Source organism: Sorex fumeus, unplaced genomic scaffold (assembly GCF_029834395.1).
Source record: "Sorex fumeus unplaced genomic scaffold, SorFum_2.1 ptg000265l, whole genome shotgun sequence".
Classification (NCBI taxonomy): Eukaryota; Metazoa; Chordata; class Mammalia; order Eulipotyphla; family Soricidae; genus Sorex; species Sorex fumeus.
The window spans coordinates 12,230,898-12,244,925 of record NW_026606322.1 but is presented as its reverse complement, the minus strand read 5'-3'; the positions used below and the strand labels follow the sequence as shown (position 1 = coordinate 12,244,925).

The 14,028-nt window shown below is 37.0% G+C and overlaps 1 protein-coding gene across 1 annotated transcript in view; it reads left to right on the top strand.

Moving 5' to 3' along the window:
- Nucleotides 1–14,028, top strand: part of PHLDB2 (pleckstrin homology like domain family B member 2) — a 117,715-nt gene that overhangs the window by 66,829 nt on the left and 36,858 nt on the right. The window contains exons 6-8 of the mRNA XM_056109422.1: nucleotides 1,978–2,106; nucleotides 8,723–8,878; nucleotides 10,851–10,961. Of these exons, the coding sequence (XP_055965397.1) occupies nucleotides 1,978–2,106; nucleotides 8,723–8,878; nucleotides 10,851–10,961 (396 nt within the window). The remainder of the gene's footprint in view (nucleotides 1–1,977; nucleotides 2,107–8,722; nucleotides 8,879–10,850; nucleotides 10,962–14,028) is intronic.

Genomic DNA, 14,028 nt, shown 5'->3' with positions numbered 1-14,028 from the left:
CGTGTTTTTGAATATTGTATCAGTGTTTCTATCAATGTGTTTTGAAATGTTAAGGCTTTGGACCCGCAGTACTTGAATTGGAATGGATGAGTTATTTTCTTATTTAACTTTTTGTTTGGAAGAAATTTGGTATCTAGAAATAGATTTCTTCCTGGGTAAGATAATTTTGCTGTATAAAGGCTATCTTTTATTCACAATAGAGGAAATAGCAAATTTTCTAGCTGAAAGACAATGGGTGTTTTATATTGCTGATTTTCCTAAGGGGAAGATTATTCTGAAACTCAAGACCAAATCTAATTGGTGCATATGTTCAGTTTTACTCTGAATTAACAATTGTGAATCCTTTTTCCTGTGAAGGATCCCAATGAATTCTCCAGCCTGTGTACAATCTGTGTGCACAGTGAGAAAACTTACCTTCAAGGATTGAGGAGATTTTCTTTATGGGCTGCTAAATCTTGAGTGATAAATTTATTTTTAGATTATATGAAGTAGCCTTCTGAATTTTATGACTTCCAAATTTAGTCACTTTGAGTGGAAAATGCATTTATAAATCTAAAGATACTCTTCTAACCTTTGTAAAAAAATATAAATCAAAATAGAGATTGAAGCTAAGCGTTCAAGGTGTTTATATCATATCCTTTTATATTTAAACTGTAACGTCTTTTATAAAGAATCTAAATGTATGTTTATACAGGAAATCATGGCCATTTGGATGAAGAAATTATAGTAAGTATAATTTTACAGGACTGTTTTACAGCTTCATCCATTTTAAATAATCCTTCCATTAATATTTTTAATAACCAGGGTTTTCTGCATCAATTTGCATAAAGTGAACTAGGGAAATAAATAAGTGAAATAGGGAAATAAAGTGATAATTTGACATGGAGGATCATATCGTGGCAGTATTTCAAGTGCTTTTATTTAGATTGAGATTATTATTCAAGGAGGGAATTGGGTCTAAAATTTGCTTCAAGGGTAAATTTGAGCATCATAAAGGGACCACAATTTGGGGAGATTAGTACTAAACAAAAGTTTTGTTTATTTAAGAGGTATAATTATAAGACCACATAATCATAGTGTTACAATGTCTGCCTGTTATACCCTGGAAAATGTTTATCCAGGATCACTCTGGAGTGTAATGTGGGAGAAATTTAATTTTATCTTTTCCTTTCTATTTTCTTAATCTTAGTTGTTCTCTCCTTTCCCCCTTTTTCTTTAAATCTATATTTTGATTACATTTTGTGTCAGTCATTATAGTCTTTATCTTCACAGCATGTGTCAGTGTCATCCTTCTGATGTGACCATCTGATCTACCTGTGATCATCTCCCCTTGTCAGCCTTGCATACTGACATCTCTCCCAACCTCTGAATTAGATACTTTCCTTGGAATCAGATTTTTCTATTTGTTTAATTCTAAGTTTTGCCCAATAACTAGAACTGTTTCACGTGACCAGGGTATCAATTACTGCTTCTGGCATGTTTCTGACCTGAAAACAAATGTTTAATACTTTCCAAAACCTGCTTCTTTAAACACCTGGAGCAAATTGAGTTACTAGCTTCTTGGGGTAAACGTCCTCTCCTTTGTCTGATTCTTTGTCAAGTGACTCTTTTGAAAGGCTCTTTTATAATTTCTATTGGCATCTTGTTTGTTCTTTATTGATCATTGACCAGTGAAACTAGTGCTTCCCTGGCTTTTATAATGTGGTTGGAAAGAAGGTGGGAAGGAAGAATAGGAGTCCCTGGCGATGCCCAGAGAAGGGGACTGTGTTTAGAGACTCTATTAATGGGGGCTACCTTGTCTTTCCTTCCACTCATGTCCCTTTATGCTAGTCACTAACAAGACATGTTTCTACATTCATAGGGTATCTAGAGTTGGTGTATGTTTGCTTATTTTTGTTATCCTAGATAAATGTTCACTAACGTCTGCTTGGGCTCTGAAGATAATTTCTATTCTATTTTCTGATTTCTGAACTTCAGGAGAAGGTAAAGCTTGATGCTGAGAGGGAAAAACTAGAGAGGCTTCAGGAGCTTTACTCCGAGCAGAAGACCCAGCTGGACAATTGTCCTGAGTCCATGAGGGAACAGTTACAACAACAACTGAAGAGGGTCAGTAGCAAACAGGACCGCAACAGTTATTTTTCCTTCTTGTTTTTTTCTTATCAAATTCCATTTACTTATGATATCTTACTTCCCATAACATAAGTTTGCATAAACAATAGTTGTTAGATGCTTTCTAAATAGACTTATGCATACTGACAGTGTGTATTATTTCATGCTAAAAGTTTTTTTAAAATCCTTATTAGAATACTTCCCTTAATTTGTAATGCAAAAACATTTCTGAAGTCAATCTTTGTAACAGAACAGAACTGACACATAACTTACACCAGGATTCAAAACACTCAAATAAACTGACATTTTTTCCCCCATTTTCTGCTGCATCGTGTACTATTTGCCCCTCTCATTTTCTTTTCTTAAATTGATTTTTATACTCTTTCTCACAATGGAGACGTTACTGGTGCCCGCTCGAACAAATTGACGAGCAACGGGAGGACAGTGCTACAGTACTACAGTGCCAAAATTATTCTGTTCGTTGATTTTCTCGCCACCACCCCCCATTGTTTTGTTTCTGTTTTTTTATTCTGCTTTGTAGAACACTGAACTCTTAAGCACAAGCACTACAATTGAACATCTAAAGCCTGGGTGCGCACGTACCTTGCTCTTGCTCTCAACACCATTTCCGATGAGCTTCTTAGCTTCCATGAATCTTAGGGCATCTTAGACCTTCTTGTTGAGTTTTATTGGGTTATTCTCCAATGCTTAACGCTCTCAGTAATAAATATGATCACCCTGGTTATGTTTTGGAAGTGAAACTTCCCAGGTAGAATTTTACAAACATCGAAATGTCCACTAAATATTTCACATTCTCTTTTCAACTGAATTTTACCCTCTAAGCAGCAGCCCAAATAAACTGTGACCCCAGGAAAGCAGTCAATGACAGTTTTGGACGGCAGAAGGAGCCCTTAGTAGTACTGTGTCCTCAGCCATTAGGAACTTAGAATTTCATGTGAGTTAAAAAGAAAGACTACTCATGTTGTTATGTCTGTATCTTCATAGGAATGAGAAAATTGAAAAATAAGTTAATACAGCATACTTTGAAAATTTTTATGACCGTTACACAAAAATATTTAATACCACTGAGTATCACCAGGTAAAGAAAACTTGCAGTTAAAATTTATGTAATTAAGGACTAGAGAAATATTACAGAAGTAAAAGAGATTCCCTAACAACCAACCGATTACAGTTCAATTCTCAGAACTATATATGGTTTCCCAAGTACCACCAGGCATGATCTCTGAGCACAGAGCCATGAATAAGGTCTTAGCACCTCTGAGTGTGTCCCAAAAACTCCCCCCCACCAAAAAAAAATAACACTTATGTATTTCAGAGGTTATCTGATAGTTTATTAACTATCTTAATAAAGAGTAATGCAAACATGTTAAGTTACCCAGTAACAATGTATTCTAGTATTTTTCATTAATTATAATATTATAGCAAAAAGTTTTTCAATAATTTCCTTCTTCCTTAGTCATTTTATTGTATACAGTAAAATTTTCAGTAAGAAGAGAAAACTTCCTGATCCTTAATGTCACCAACCTCTGGTAGTCTTGTGATAAAAATGAATAGTTCTAAAAATAAAAGGAGTAAAAGGAGTACTATTGTGAAATTAATTCTTGTTGTAATTTTTATGTCCATTTACAATAGAGTTGAGAAGTATTTTTTATTGTTTTTCAACTCTCCTTATTGCTAATGATTTTATAGTCTTCCAAATAATTTTATGAGTGAGCAGATGGTTATAAATTTTATTCTTTTCATCATGTAGTTATCAAATTACTAGATGGCTCTTTGTAAACATTTCTTATAATAAAATTTTGTGAGTTCTAATTAATAAGTTAGACTCAGGTTGTTATCAATAATTTTTAGTTTAATTGAATTCTATAGGATAGCATAATTTTGTTTATGCTCTAAGGATTATGTCTATGAAGAAGAAAAGGAAATGGTGCAGGCAGTCTATTCTACTAGTTGAAGGGGAAGACTCCTTCCCTTTCCATTTTAAATGGAGTATACAATTTTTATCATAAAACTTCTTTCCTTAGGAGAGAAAACTTAGCATGTGACAGCTTCTATTCACCTGATATTAAGAATCCTACTAATTCTGTTTCCTAGGGATGCCAAGCATAAGAACACTCCACCAATTCCTTGGCTTGATCACGCAAAACTCCACTCATTTCATGAGAAGTTTATTCATACTAGAAACTTCCTTCCTTTGTTATCAAAACTCATTTCCTTTCAGACTTCACACACTTTAGAACACCACCTAATTACAAAGCTTTCCTCAAAGTTTTTAAACTAGATTCAATGAAATTGTTTTAAATACAAATGACTACACTGGGTGGCAAATCTTACAAAATTTTTAAATCTGATGAGAAAGAAAGAAAGCCATTTCTTAAACCATATACGTCTCAAATACTTAATAGGAAATTATAGAATGATTCTGTGCATACACCATTTGGATTTATGACTGGACTTCTTAATTGTGAGTCACTGCATTATATAAAGTTAAAATACAATTTTTATGTGATGTTGATTCCATGACTTGTGATTATATTCATTGATGAGGCTTAACCAGATGAATTATCATCCCCCAGGTATGTACAAGTAATACAGGAAAAAAATTGAAAATGAGAGTCTTTCATGTGCTTGAATAGGTTCCAATATTAAATGGATTTGGGGAGTGGGGACCCCACCCAACAGTCCTTAAGACTTACTCCTGCCTCTGTGCTCAAGGATCACGCATATGGGAGACCATATGGAGTGCCAGGGATCAGCTGCTTAAAAGGCGAGCTTCTTAGCCACCCTACTATGTCTTGGCCCCTGGTTCTACTATTAAATGGAAGAGACACCTTGCCAGAACCATTTTCTTGTGATTTTGGTATTTACTCTGCTCACTGGCTGTTTGTGTTCTCTTAATTAAAGTGGTGGGGGGAGAGGGGAGCTGTCTGGGAGACTTCCATGATTTTACAATTTAGAAACTTTTTTTCCTCCATCAATGAATTAATCATTTAATCTTGAACAAAAATTTAGTCTTGAATAATGAAGTTATGTAACTTCACTAGTCCTCTCTCTCTCTCTCTCTCTCTCTCTCTCTCTCTCTCTCTCTATATATATATATATATATATATATATATATATATATAAAACAAGGCATCTGTTTTCGCTCATTTCCATTGGCTTCTGCAGATTCCAGAAGTATACACTTAAAGAAGCACTTGAGTATAACTCATAAAATGAAGAAATGTTAACAAACACTGCGCCCCATTTGCCTTCAGCACTGGCCTTGAGCTGTCATAAGATTTTAACTGTAATCTCTACCAGATATACCACTATACTGCACTGTCTGTCTGCACTGTCTTCCTGTTGTTCATCGATTTGCTCGAGCGGGCCCAGTACTGTCTCCATTGTGAGACTTGTTGTTACTGTGTTTGGCATATTGAATACGACACCAGTAGTTTGCCAGGCTTTGCCTTACGGGCAAGATACTCTAGGTAGCTTGCTGGGCTCTCTGAGAGTGGCAGAGAAATCGAACTCGGGTTGCCTGGGTCAGCCACATGCAAGGCAAATGCACTATCCGCTGTGCTATCACTCCAACCCAATAGACCACATATATATTATTTTATTTCTGATCCCCAGCTAAGCAAAGAAAACAAAAATTTGCTTGTAAACTTCTATTAAATAAAAGTAATTGGAAAGAAAAGAAGGCATTTTAACTGACTCGTCTTGTTAGCACTGCTGTATTATTTTCTATCATGCCTCTCCTTTGAGCTTGCAAAACAATAGAGATTTATAAAGTTCTTTTGGTGGGAGAAGTTTAAATAAGATTTTCACTCACGCAACTATACATCTGAATTTGATTGCTTATGTATTATTTTTTGCTCAATTAAACTGTGCCCACAGAGTTTATCCCTAATATCTTCTTTTATTTTATTATTTTTGCTTTTTGGGTAACACCGGCTGTGCACAGAGGTTACTCCTGGCTCATGCACTCAGGAATTACTCCTGGAGGTGTTAGGGGGACCATATGGGATACTGGGAATCAAACCCAGGTCAGCCACATGCAAGGCAAACGCGCTACCCACTCTGCTATCACTCCAGTCCCTATTCCTAGTTTCTTATCTTAAATTTCTGAAAGCTTTTTCCCCTCCCAAGTCGATCTTTTTGGCCCACAGTACAAGTTTATATACATTTATTTCATGGTTTACAAAACTTGATCAGATGATTGCTCCAGAATATTCTTAGTGTTGAGCTTAGCTTTAATTTTCAACTTTCCTACCTCGTGTACTATCAGTTTCATACAGAGGTTGAAATACTTACTAGAACTAAATTTGTGACTCTGTAACTTCCATGCACATCAGTAGCATGCTGCATAGTACTAAAGGTGGAGTAAGTGACTAGCATTGCATATATCGTGAGTGTTGACTTTGGATTATGATTATTTATAATTTTTTAATATTTATTTTTATCTCAATAACTTTCATCATAAACTCAGATTAACTGAAAAACCTTAAAAATTGAAAACGTATGCCTGTATGAATAAACATGTTTTTTCAGATTGTAAATATTTTGTTGAAACAAATCGCTTGAATTATCTTTTATTCCTTTAGTACTGAATAGATTTAGTATGACTTTATTAGTTCCTTTAGACTTAAAAACATAAGTTTTTTATTAAGCTGAAATCTTAATCAGTGACTTAAAACCAAGGCCAAGACCAAGAGTACTTTCTGTTGGTCAATTAAGATAAAAATCTATGAAGTGTTAGGCAACACTGAATATGTTTTTAAGATTATTTTGCTTTCCTTAATCTCAGAAGATCCATGGTCAGTGTTGACACAATAATGTTGTTGCTATAGTGTTGGTTGTAATTATATGGAAGCTAATAGCCTTCTATGAATAATTCCCAGTATGATTGCAGAATATGGAAATAAATTCCATTTGATTAAAATGTTAAAGAACTTAATTTATCACTTACATAAATATCAGAGGAAGGATGGTGCACTTAAATGCCAAAATAGCTAACCTATCATATATTTATTTAACTCTTTGGTATATTGATTTAAAAAAAACATTTTGACTTAACATATGAAGAGCTTCAAGCTATATAGCCCACCTATTTTCCTTTTGGGAATAGATTGTTTACATACGTATGAATATTTTTATATAGTTTTAATATCTTCTCTCATTGTAATTCTCTCAAAGACTCCAAATATAAAGGGAAGGAGAGCTAAAATAGGAGAAAAATTTATGCAACATACAACAATCTCTATACAGATATAATTATTCTTTCTTCAGCATCTTATAACTTGGTTAATGGTTACTTTGAACAATTTTATTTTTATGATTTCTGATTGCTCCCTAATGTCCTAAGACAATGTTCAATGTAGTAGTGCTTAACATGTTAAACCACCCTTTGTGCTTGATTAAATCTGTGGTTTCAATCTCTCTAGGAAAAGTTTTTGCAAACAATTTTAAGGAATGGACAGAAACCAAATTAAAGACTATATCATACATATATTTAGAATTATAATGTTAATAATAACAAAGTTAAAATATATGTATATATGTCTTCATGTATACATATAATGCATGTGCTCAAATATACATATAGTGTAAATATACCACCTCATTGTATATACTCTAGAAAATATTAACTGAAAAACTGCAAAACAGGAAAACTAAAACATGAGAAAGTTCTAATATTTCCCCTCACATCCCAGTGGATTTTGTTCTGTCCCTTTTGGGATAGTATATACATTTTTGAGACCTCTTATCTATTATGCATGCCAGTTCTTCCCATTTTTAAATAACTAGCAACTTTTTCTTCTTAAATTTAATCTACTTAGATTTATATATATTAAGGTTTAATTTTACTTAAAATTTTGTGGAAAATGGGAATTTTCTCAAGAGATCATGCCTTTGACTGCAGATAATGTTTTAAGTCATTTACTGAATTCTGATTTTATCTATCATACATTTTTATGCTAGCTCATGGATTTTTTTAGAAGTTAAAAATATCCTATTTATTTGCAGATTAAATTTAACTAATACAAAACAAATCTGAAAGAGTGAAAAAAAATAAAACTACTTTTAGAATAACAAATTCAGCGAAGTTACATAATATAAAAACCAACAAATAAAATCATTTGCTTTTCTGTATTTTGACAGTGAAACATCTGAAAAATAAAGAAAACAATCTCATTCACAATACCTTGAAAACAATAAAACAGCAATTAAAAATTGAATGAAGTCATTGAAAACAAACTATGCAAAAGAAATTGAAAACAGAGTAGTTGTAAGTTGTTCCATGATCATAGATTGAGATCATTAGTCTTGTTAAAATGAGAACCCGATCCTCAGCCATTTGGAGCTGAAGCACATATATGAAAGCAACAGTTCGTATGGCTGCAAAGCAGTCTAAAACTGATAATGAAGTAATCATTTGCTCCCCCCCACACACCTCTCAATTCCATTCTGTCGCTGTTTGGGGTGACAGAATGCTCAGTGTTGGAATTGGAAACACATTTTGGAATGCTTACTTTTAATACTTTTTCACCTTTTGAGGAATGCCTTAACAACTCCCGTGCTTTGTTTCCATTCCTTTTCTCCTAAGGATGCAGATCTATTGGATGTGGAGAGCAAACGCTTTGAAGACCTGGAGTTCCAACAGCTGGAGCGCGAGAGCCGTCTGGATGAGGAAAAGGAAAACCTGACCCAACAGCTCCTACGAGACGTGGCTGAGTATCAGCGGAACATCGTTACTAGAAAGGTACTTATTCCAGCTGTTGTTAAACATAGAAAGTCAATTCTGAGCCAGGGAGGTAGCTGGAAAAGTTGGAGTGTGCACGTAACATGAGCAGTCTCACCACCGGGCTCTGGATTCAATCTCACCACCGCCCTGTGGCACCCAGCTCCACTGGGTGGACCACTCCAAAAGAGAATCAGTTACAATTATTGTTATAGTTGTCAGTGTGTGTCTGTCTGCCCATCTTTTTATCTCAGTGTCACATATTAGATCTTGCAGATTTCGGTGGTTCCTGACATTTATATGCTAGTGACACTCCAAAACAAATAAATTAAGATGTGGCTATTGATGCCAGTGGCTGAGGAAAGGAGGGGGGAGCATGGGAGGTAGATAGAAAAGTGTTTCTCCCCCTGCTTGAAACACCTCTGCCACCACTTGTTGGAGAAATGCCTCCCCAGGTCAGGTCAGCCCCAACCTCAGCAGAGTATTTTGGATCCATTGTCTTTCCCTGTCAGGAGGGAGGGAGGGAGGGAGATAGGGGGAAAGAGAGAGGGAGAGAGAGTGAAGAGGAGAGAGGGAGGGAGGAGGGAGGGAAGAGAGAGGGAGAGAGGAGGTAGGGGAGAAAGAGAGGGAGTAAGGGAGAGAGAGAGAGAGGGAGAGAGGAAGGGAGAGAGGCAGGGAGGAAGACTGAGAGAGTGAGGGAGGGAGAGAGGGAGGGAGGGAGGGAAAGAAGAGAGGGAGGGAGAGAGTCGAGCGAGAGCAAGAAGGAGGGAGAGAGGGAGGGAGGAAGAAAAGAGACCATGAGGAAGAGAACAAGTGGGAGAGATGGAGGGAGGGAGGGAGGAGAGGGAAAGAGAGAAAGAGAGGAGAGAGAGAGAGGGACAGAGGGAGGGAGAGAGGAAGGGAGAGAAAGTGAGAGAGAGAGAGAGAGAGAGAGAGAGAGAATGCTTTTCTATAGCTTCTTCTTTCCCGAGAGGTCCACCTTTCTCTGTATGTGGCCTTGGATTTCTGCATCTGAATAGAGCCTCAGTTTCTCTTCTATAGTGGTCTCAGTATTTGTATGTGTCAAAGGGAAGTGGTCTTCATGCCATTGGGCTACTTCAGTTAGGATATCTCTTCTTAAGTTTTATTATTTCCCAAAAGTACATAGCCAGGTTCTCCTTACCTATACTCTAGATGCATTTATGAGCAATATTGAGTTTTTTTTCCTTTTATGTAAAAACCAAGACAGAGAAAACCAATAATTTAGATTTTTTTTTTAAGATTACTTTCTTTTGCAGTTATAAGTAACTTGGTTCAGAATAGTTTCATGAACACAGTCTAGTTTGGAATTCTCTGTTTCCATTCCTTGATAGTTCTCAAAGCTGGCTGATACATTATTACTATTAGAGACAGCAGTCTGCAGTGCCATGTAGATTATGGATTCCATTCAACCCCTAGTGTCAGAATGCAGTTTTTATTTCAAAATTTAGAATTACCACCAGTGCTCCATACCAAACCAATAAAACTGAGGGAAGAAAAGTTGGGTGTGAGGAAGACTTCTTATGCATTTTTCTTTTTTGGCAAGGGTGGGCATGGGGTGTGTCAGGGTGTGCCAGGGGTTGAATGAAGGAGTCATATTCCAGTACAGAGCAGAATTCTTGAGCTCTTAGTTTAAAAAAGAAACTGTATTGTATTTCCCATGGGGCACCTTTCAAGACGATGTTTTGTAAAAAATGTCCATTTATAGTCCAAAAGATTTCCTGTTGACTTCTGGTTTCCTCAAATACATTTTTAAAGCACTTGATTTGTATTGGTAAAGAAAGGAAACATAGCAAGTCCAAGAAATTGCTTTTCACATGCTGGGTAGCAGTTACAGACTACCATCAGCTAAAATGTGGTCAGTGTTACTCCAGTTGTAAACATCTTTCTTCCTTTTTTTTTTCCCAGGATAGTCTGGCAAACTCTTAAGTCTTTAAGTGTATTTTTTCTATGATCATACTTTGCCCCCCTGCAGGAAAAAATCTCTGCTCTGAAAAAGCAAGCCAATCACATTGTTCAGCAGGCTCAGCGAGAGCAAGATCATTTTGTGAAAGAGAAGAATAATTTAATAATAATGCTACAAAGAGTAAGTACTTCCTTTTCAGTCCTGGTCACAATGAATCACGGGTCGCTGAAAGAGGTGGCTGGCCTTGACCAAACCCGGAGTGTGTAAGCGCTGCCTGTGACCCCCACAACTAAATAGCGCTGCAAGTCCGGCGGCCAGGAAGGGCAGCGCCTGGAGAGCACCTGTGTGTGCGCTGCCGCCCCCGCTGCAGGCTCAGGGATGCAGAACTTGTGTGAGCATCGCTCCAGAGCAGGAGCCCAGGCAAGCAGGGAGTAACCCCACGGGGGATGGAGCGAGCACCCTGCCAGGCGCCCCACCATATGTGTGTAATCCCACGAGTCACGGCATGAAAATCAAGGGAAAGGGGAGGGTTGAGCCACTGAAAACAAAAAAACAAACAAAACAAACAAATACCCAGATTCATAAATTCCAACTTGGGGGAAGGTGGAACTTAATAATGAGAAGTGAAATAGAATTTAATACTTTTACATATATCTTCATGTAATCCTCCACACTAATAAGCTAATATGTGAATGATGAGTAAAATTCAGGAAACACGTAGGAGTGTTTCGTCATGCTTTTTTTCTCCACATAATGGAATTATATTATTAAATATTATTTTTTTACATTGAGAATGTATATATTACCTGATTTTATTCTTTTTTTAAAAAAAATTATGTCTTTTGTCAAATAGATAAAATATAGTTTCCATTTTTACTACTCTCACACATCTTAGTTCTGGTGTTTTGAACACTTATTCATATGTAGGTCTTCTTGACAGAAAAAAAAAAAAGAAACACATAGTTTGATTTAATGGTCTAGGTGGTTTTGTTGTCTGACCTGGGTCGCACTATCATCCTGATCAAAGGGACCGTGTCCTTATGTGCCCAACAACTCTTGGTTGACTTGTAAAGGAATTTCTTTTGGTCAATCCACAGCCTGTTTTTGTTGCTGCTGTTTTGTTGTAGTTGTGGTGATTGTTGTTTCACCTAATCACTTTTCTGTCTTCAGGGATATGGCGCCATAAGTTGATGGGGATGGTCTCAGTACTTAGGTTTGCGTACATGATACCACAACAGCACTGTAACACTTGGGATCAAAAATTGTGAGATGGACCCAGAAGGAAGTGTATGACAAAGACTAAATCCAGAAAGAAACACTAAGGAAGGAAGTTCTATGATAGTTCTGTGGTGATCTTCAGCACTGTAGCACTGTCCTCCCATTGTTCATCGATTTGCTCGCGCGGACCCAGTAATGTCTCCATCGTGAGAGTTGTTACTGTGTTTGGCATATCGAATACGCCTCGGGGAGCTTGCCAGGCTTTGCCATGAGGGTGAGATACTCTTGGTAGCTTGCCGGGCTCTCCGAGAGGGGTGGAGGAATCGAACTCGGGTCGGCCATGTGGGTTGCGTGCAAGCCAAACACCCTACCCACTGTGCTATCGCTCCAGCCCCCTGTGATGGTCATACCTATAAAAAAAAGTAGATGGAGTAGTCCCACCTCAGCCAATTTTGGGTTGAGGAAACCCAAAATCAGCTTTTTATGTAGAATTATTCTATTACATGCATAATATAATGATGTAATTATTATGTACAAAGTGTAATAATTATATCCTTTCTGTAGAAATTAGTTCTTTATGTAGAATTATGAGTCATATAAATTATTTATGTAGCCTCCATAGACTCTAACAACATTCCTTTTCCTCCTTCAGTATCAAAAATTTTTTCTGGAGGCAATTGTTCTTCTCATCCCCATCTCTTCTTTTGGGTTGAATTGACTCGTTATCACTATTTGCCCTTCACACATAATATAAAGGCACAAATTAATGTAATTATTTTTATTTACTTATTTGTTAGATGACATGGTGTTTATTTCTGTAACTTATTCAAAAAGAGACTGGATAGAGATACCGTTCTTAAAGTGGATAGATATAATGACAGGAATACTATATTTTTTAAAGAAATACATTTTTGGATAAAAACATAGAATATAATTCTGTGGTAAAAATTGTGGTCTAAAAATATTAAGACTTGTGTTCACTCATGTGTGAGGCTCTGCACGAACGTGTGGAGAACAGCCTTGAGCATTGTAGCAGTTGGGTTCTAGAGGTTTTAGGCTGCGGGGGCTGGGTCCCTTTGGGCGAGGAGGGCTCTCACCCACACCCCTCTGGGACGCCCTGAGTGAAACAGCCTGGCTCTGAGCCCAGTGGCACGGCTATGGCCAGCATCATGTTGCTCCCTTCTGGGAGAAAAAGCTGCGACTGTGCAACACATCATAAGATGTTTTTCCATAATAGACAATAAAAAAATATATTATTTTGGTTGTGCTTTGGAACAAGGATTGGGGCTTGCGATGGAAACATCCCAAATTTGGTGTTGGGAAGGTGTAATGGTGGTGGTATTGGTGTTTGGATATTAACTGTAATCAAATAGTGTGAACCACCTTATAAAATTAAAAAAATTATATCCAAAAGAACAAAAGCAATTGGTGTTGGCACAGATGTGGGGAGAAAGGGACCCTCCTTCACTGATGGTGGGAATGCCGACTGGTTCAGCCCTTTTGGAAAACAAGTATGGACGATTCTCAAAAAATTAGAAATTGAGCTTCCATTTGACCCAGCAATACCACTCCTGGGAATATATCCCGGAGAGGCAAAAAAAGTACAGTCAAAATGACATCTGCACTGTTCACAATAGCCAAAATCTGGAAAAAACCCAAGTGCCCAAGAACAGATAACTGACTAAAGACACTTTGGTACATCTACACAATGGAATATTATGAAGCTGTTAGAAAAGAGGAAGTCATAAAATTTGCATACAAGTGGTTCTACATGGAAAGTATCATGCTAAGTGAAATGAGTCAGAAAGAGAGGGACGGGGCTGGAGCAATAGCACAGTGGGCAAGGTGTTTACCTTGCACGCGGCAGACCTGGGTTCGATTTCCAGCATCCTATATGGTCCCCCCAGCACTACCAGGAGTAATTCCTGAGTGCAGAGCCAGGAGTAACCCCTGTGCATCACCAGGTGTGACCCAAAAAGCAAAAAAAAAAAAGAAAGAAAGAAAGAAAGAAAGAAAGAAAGAAAGAAAG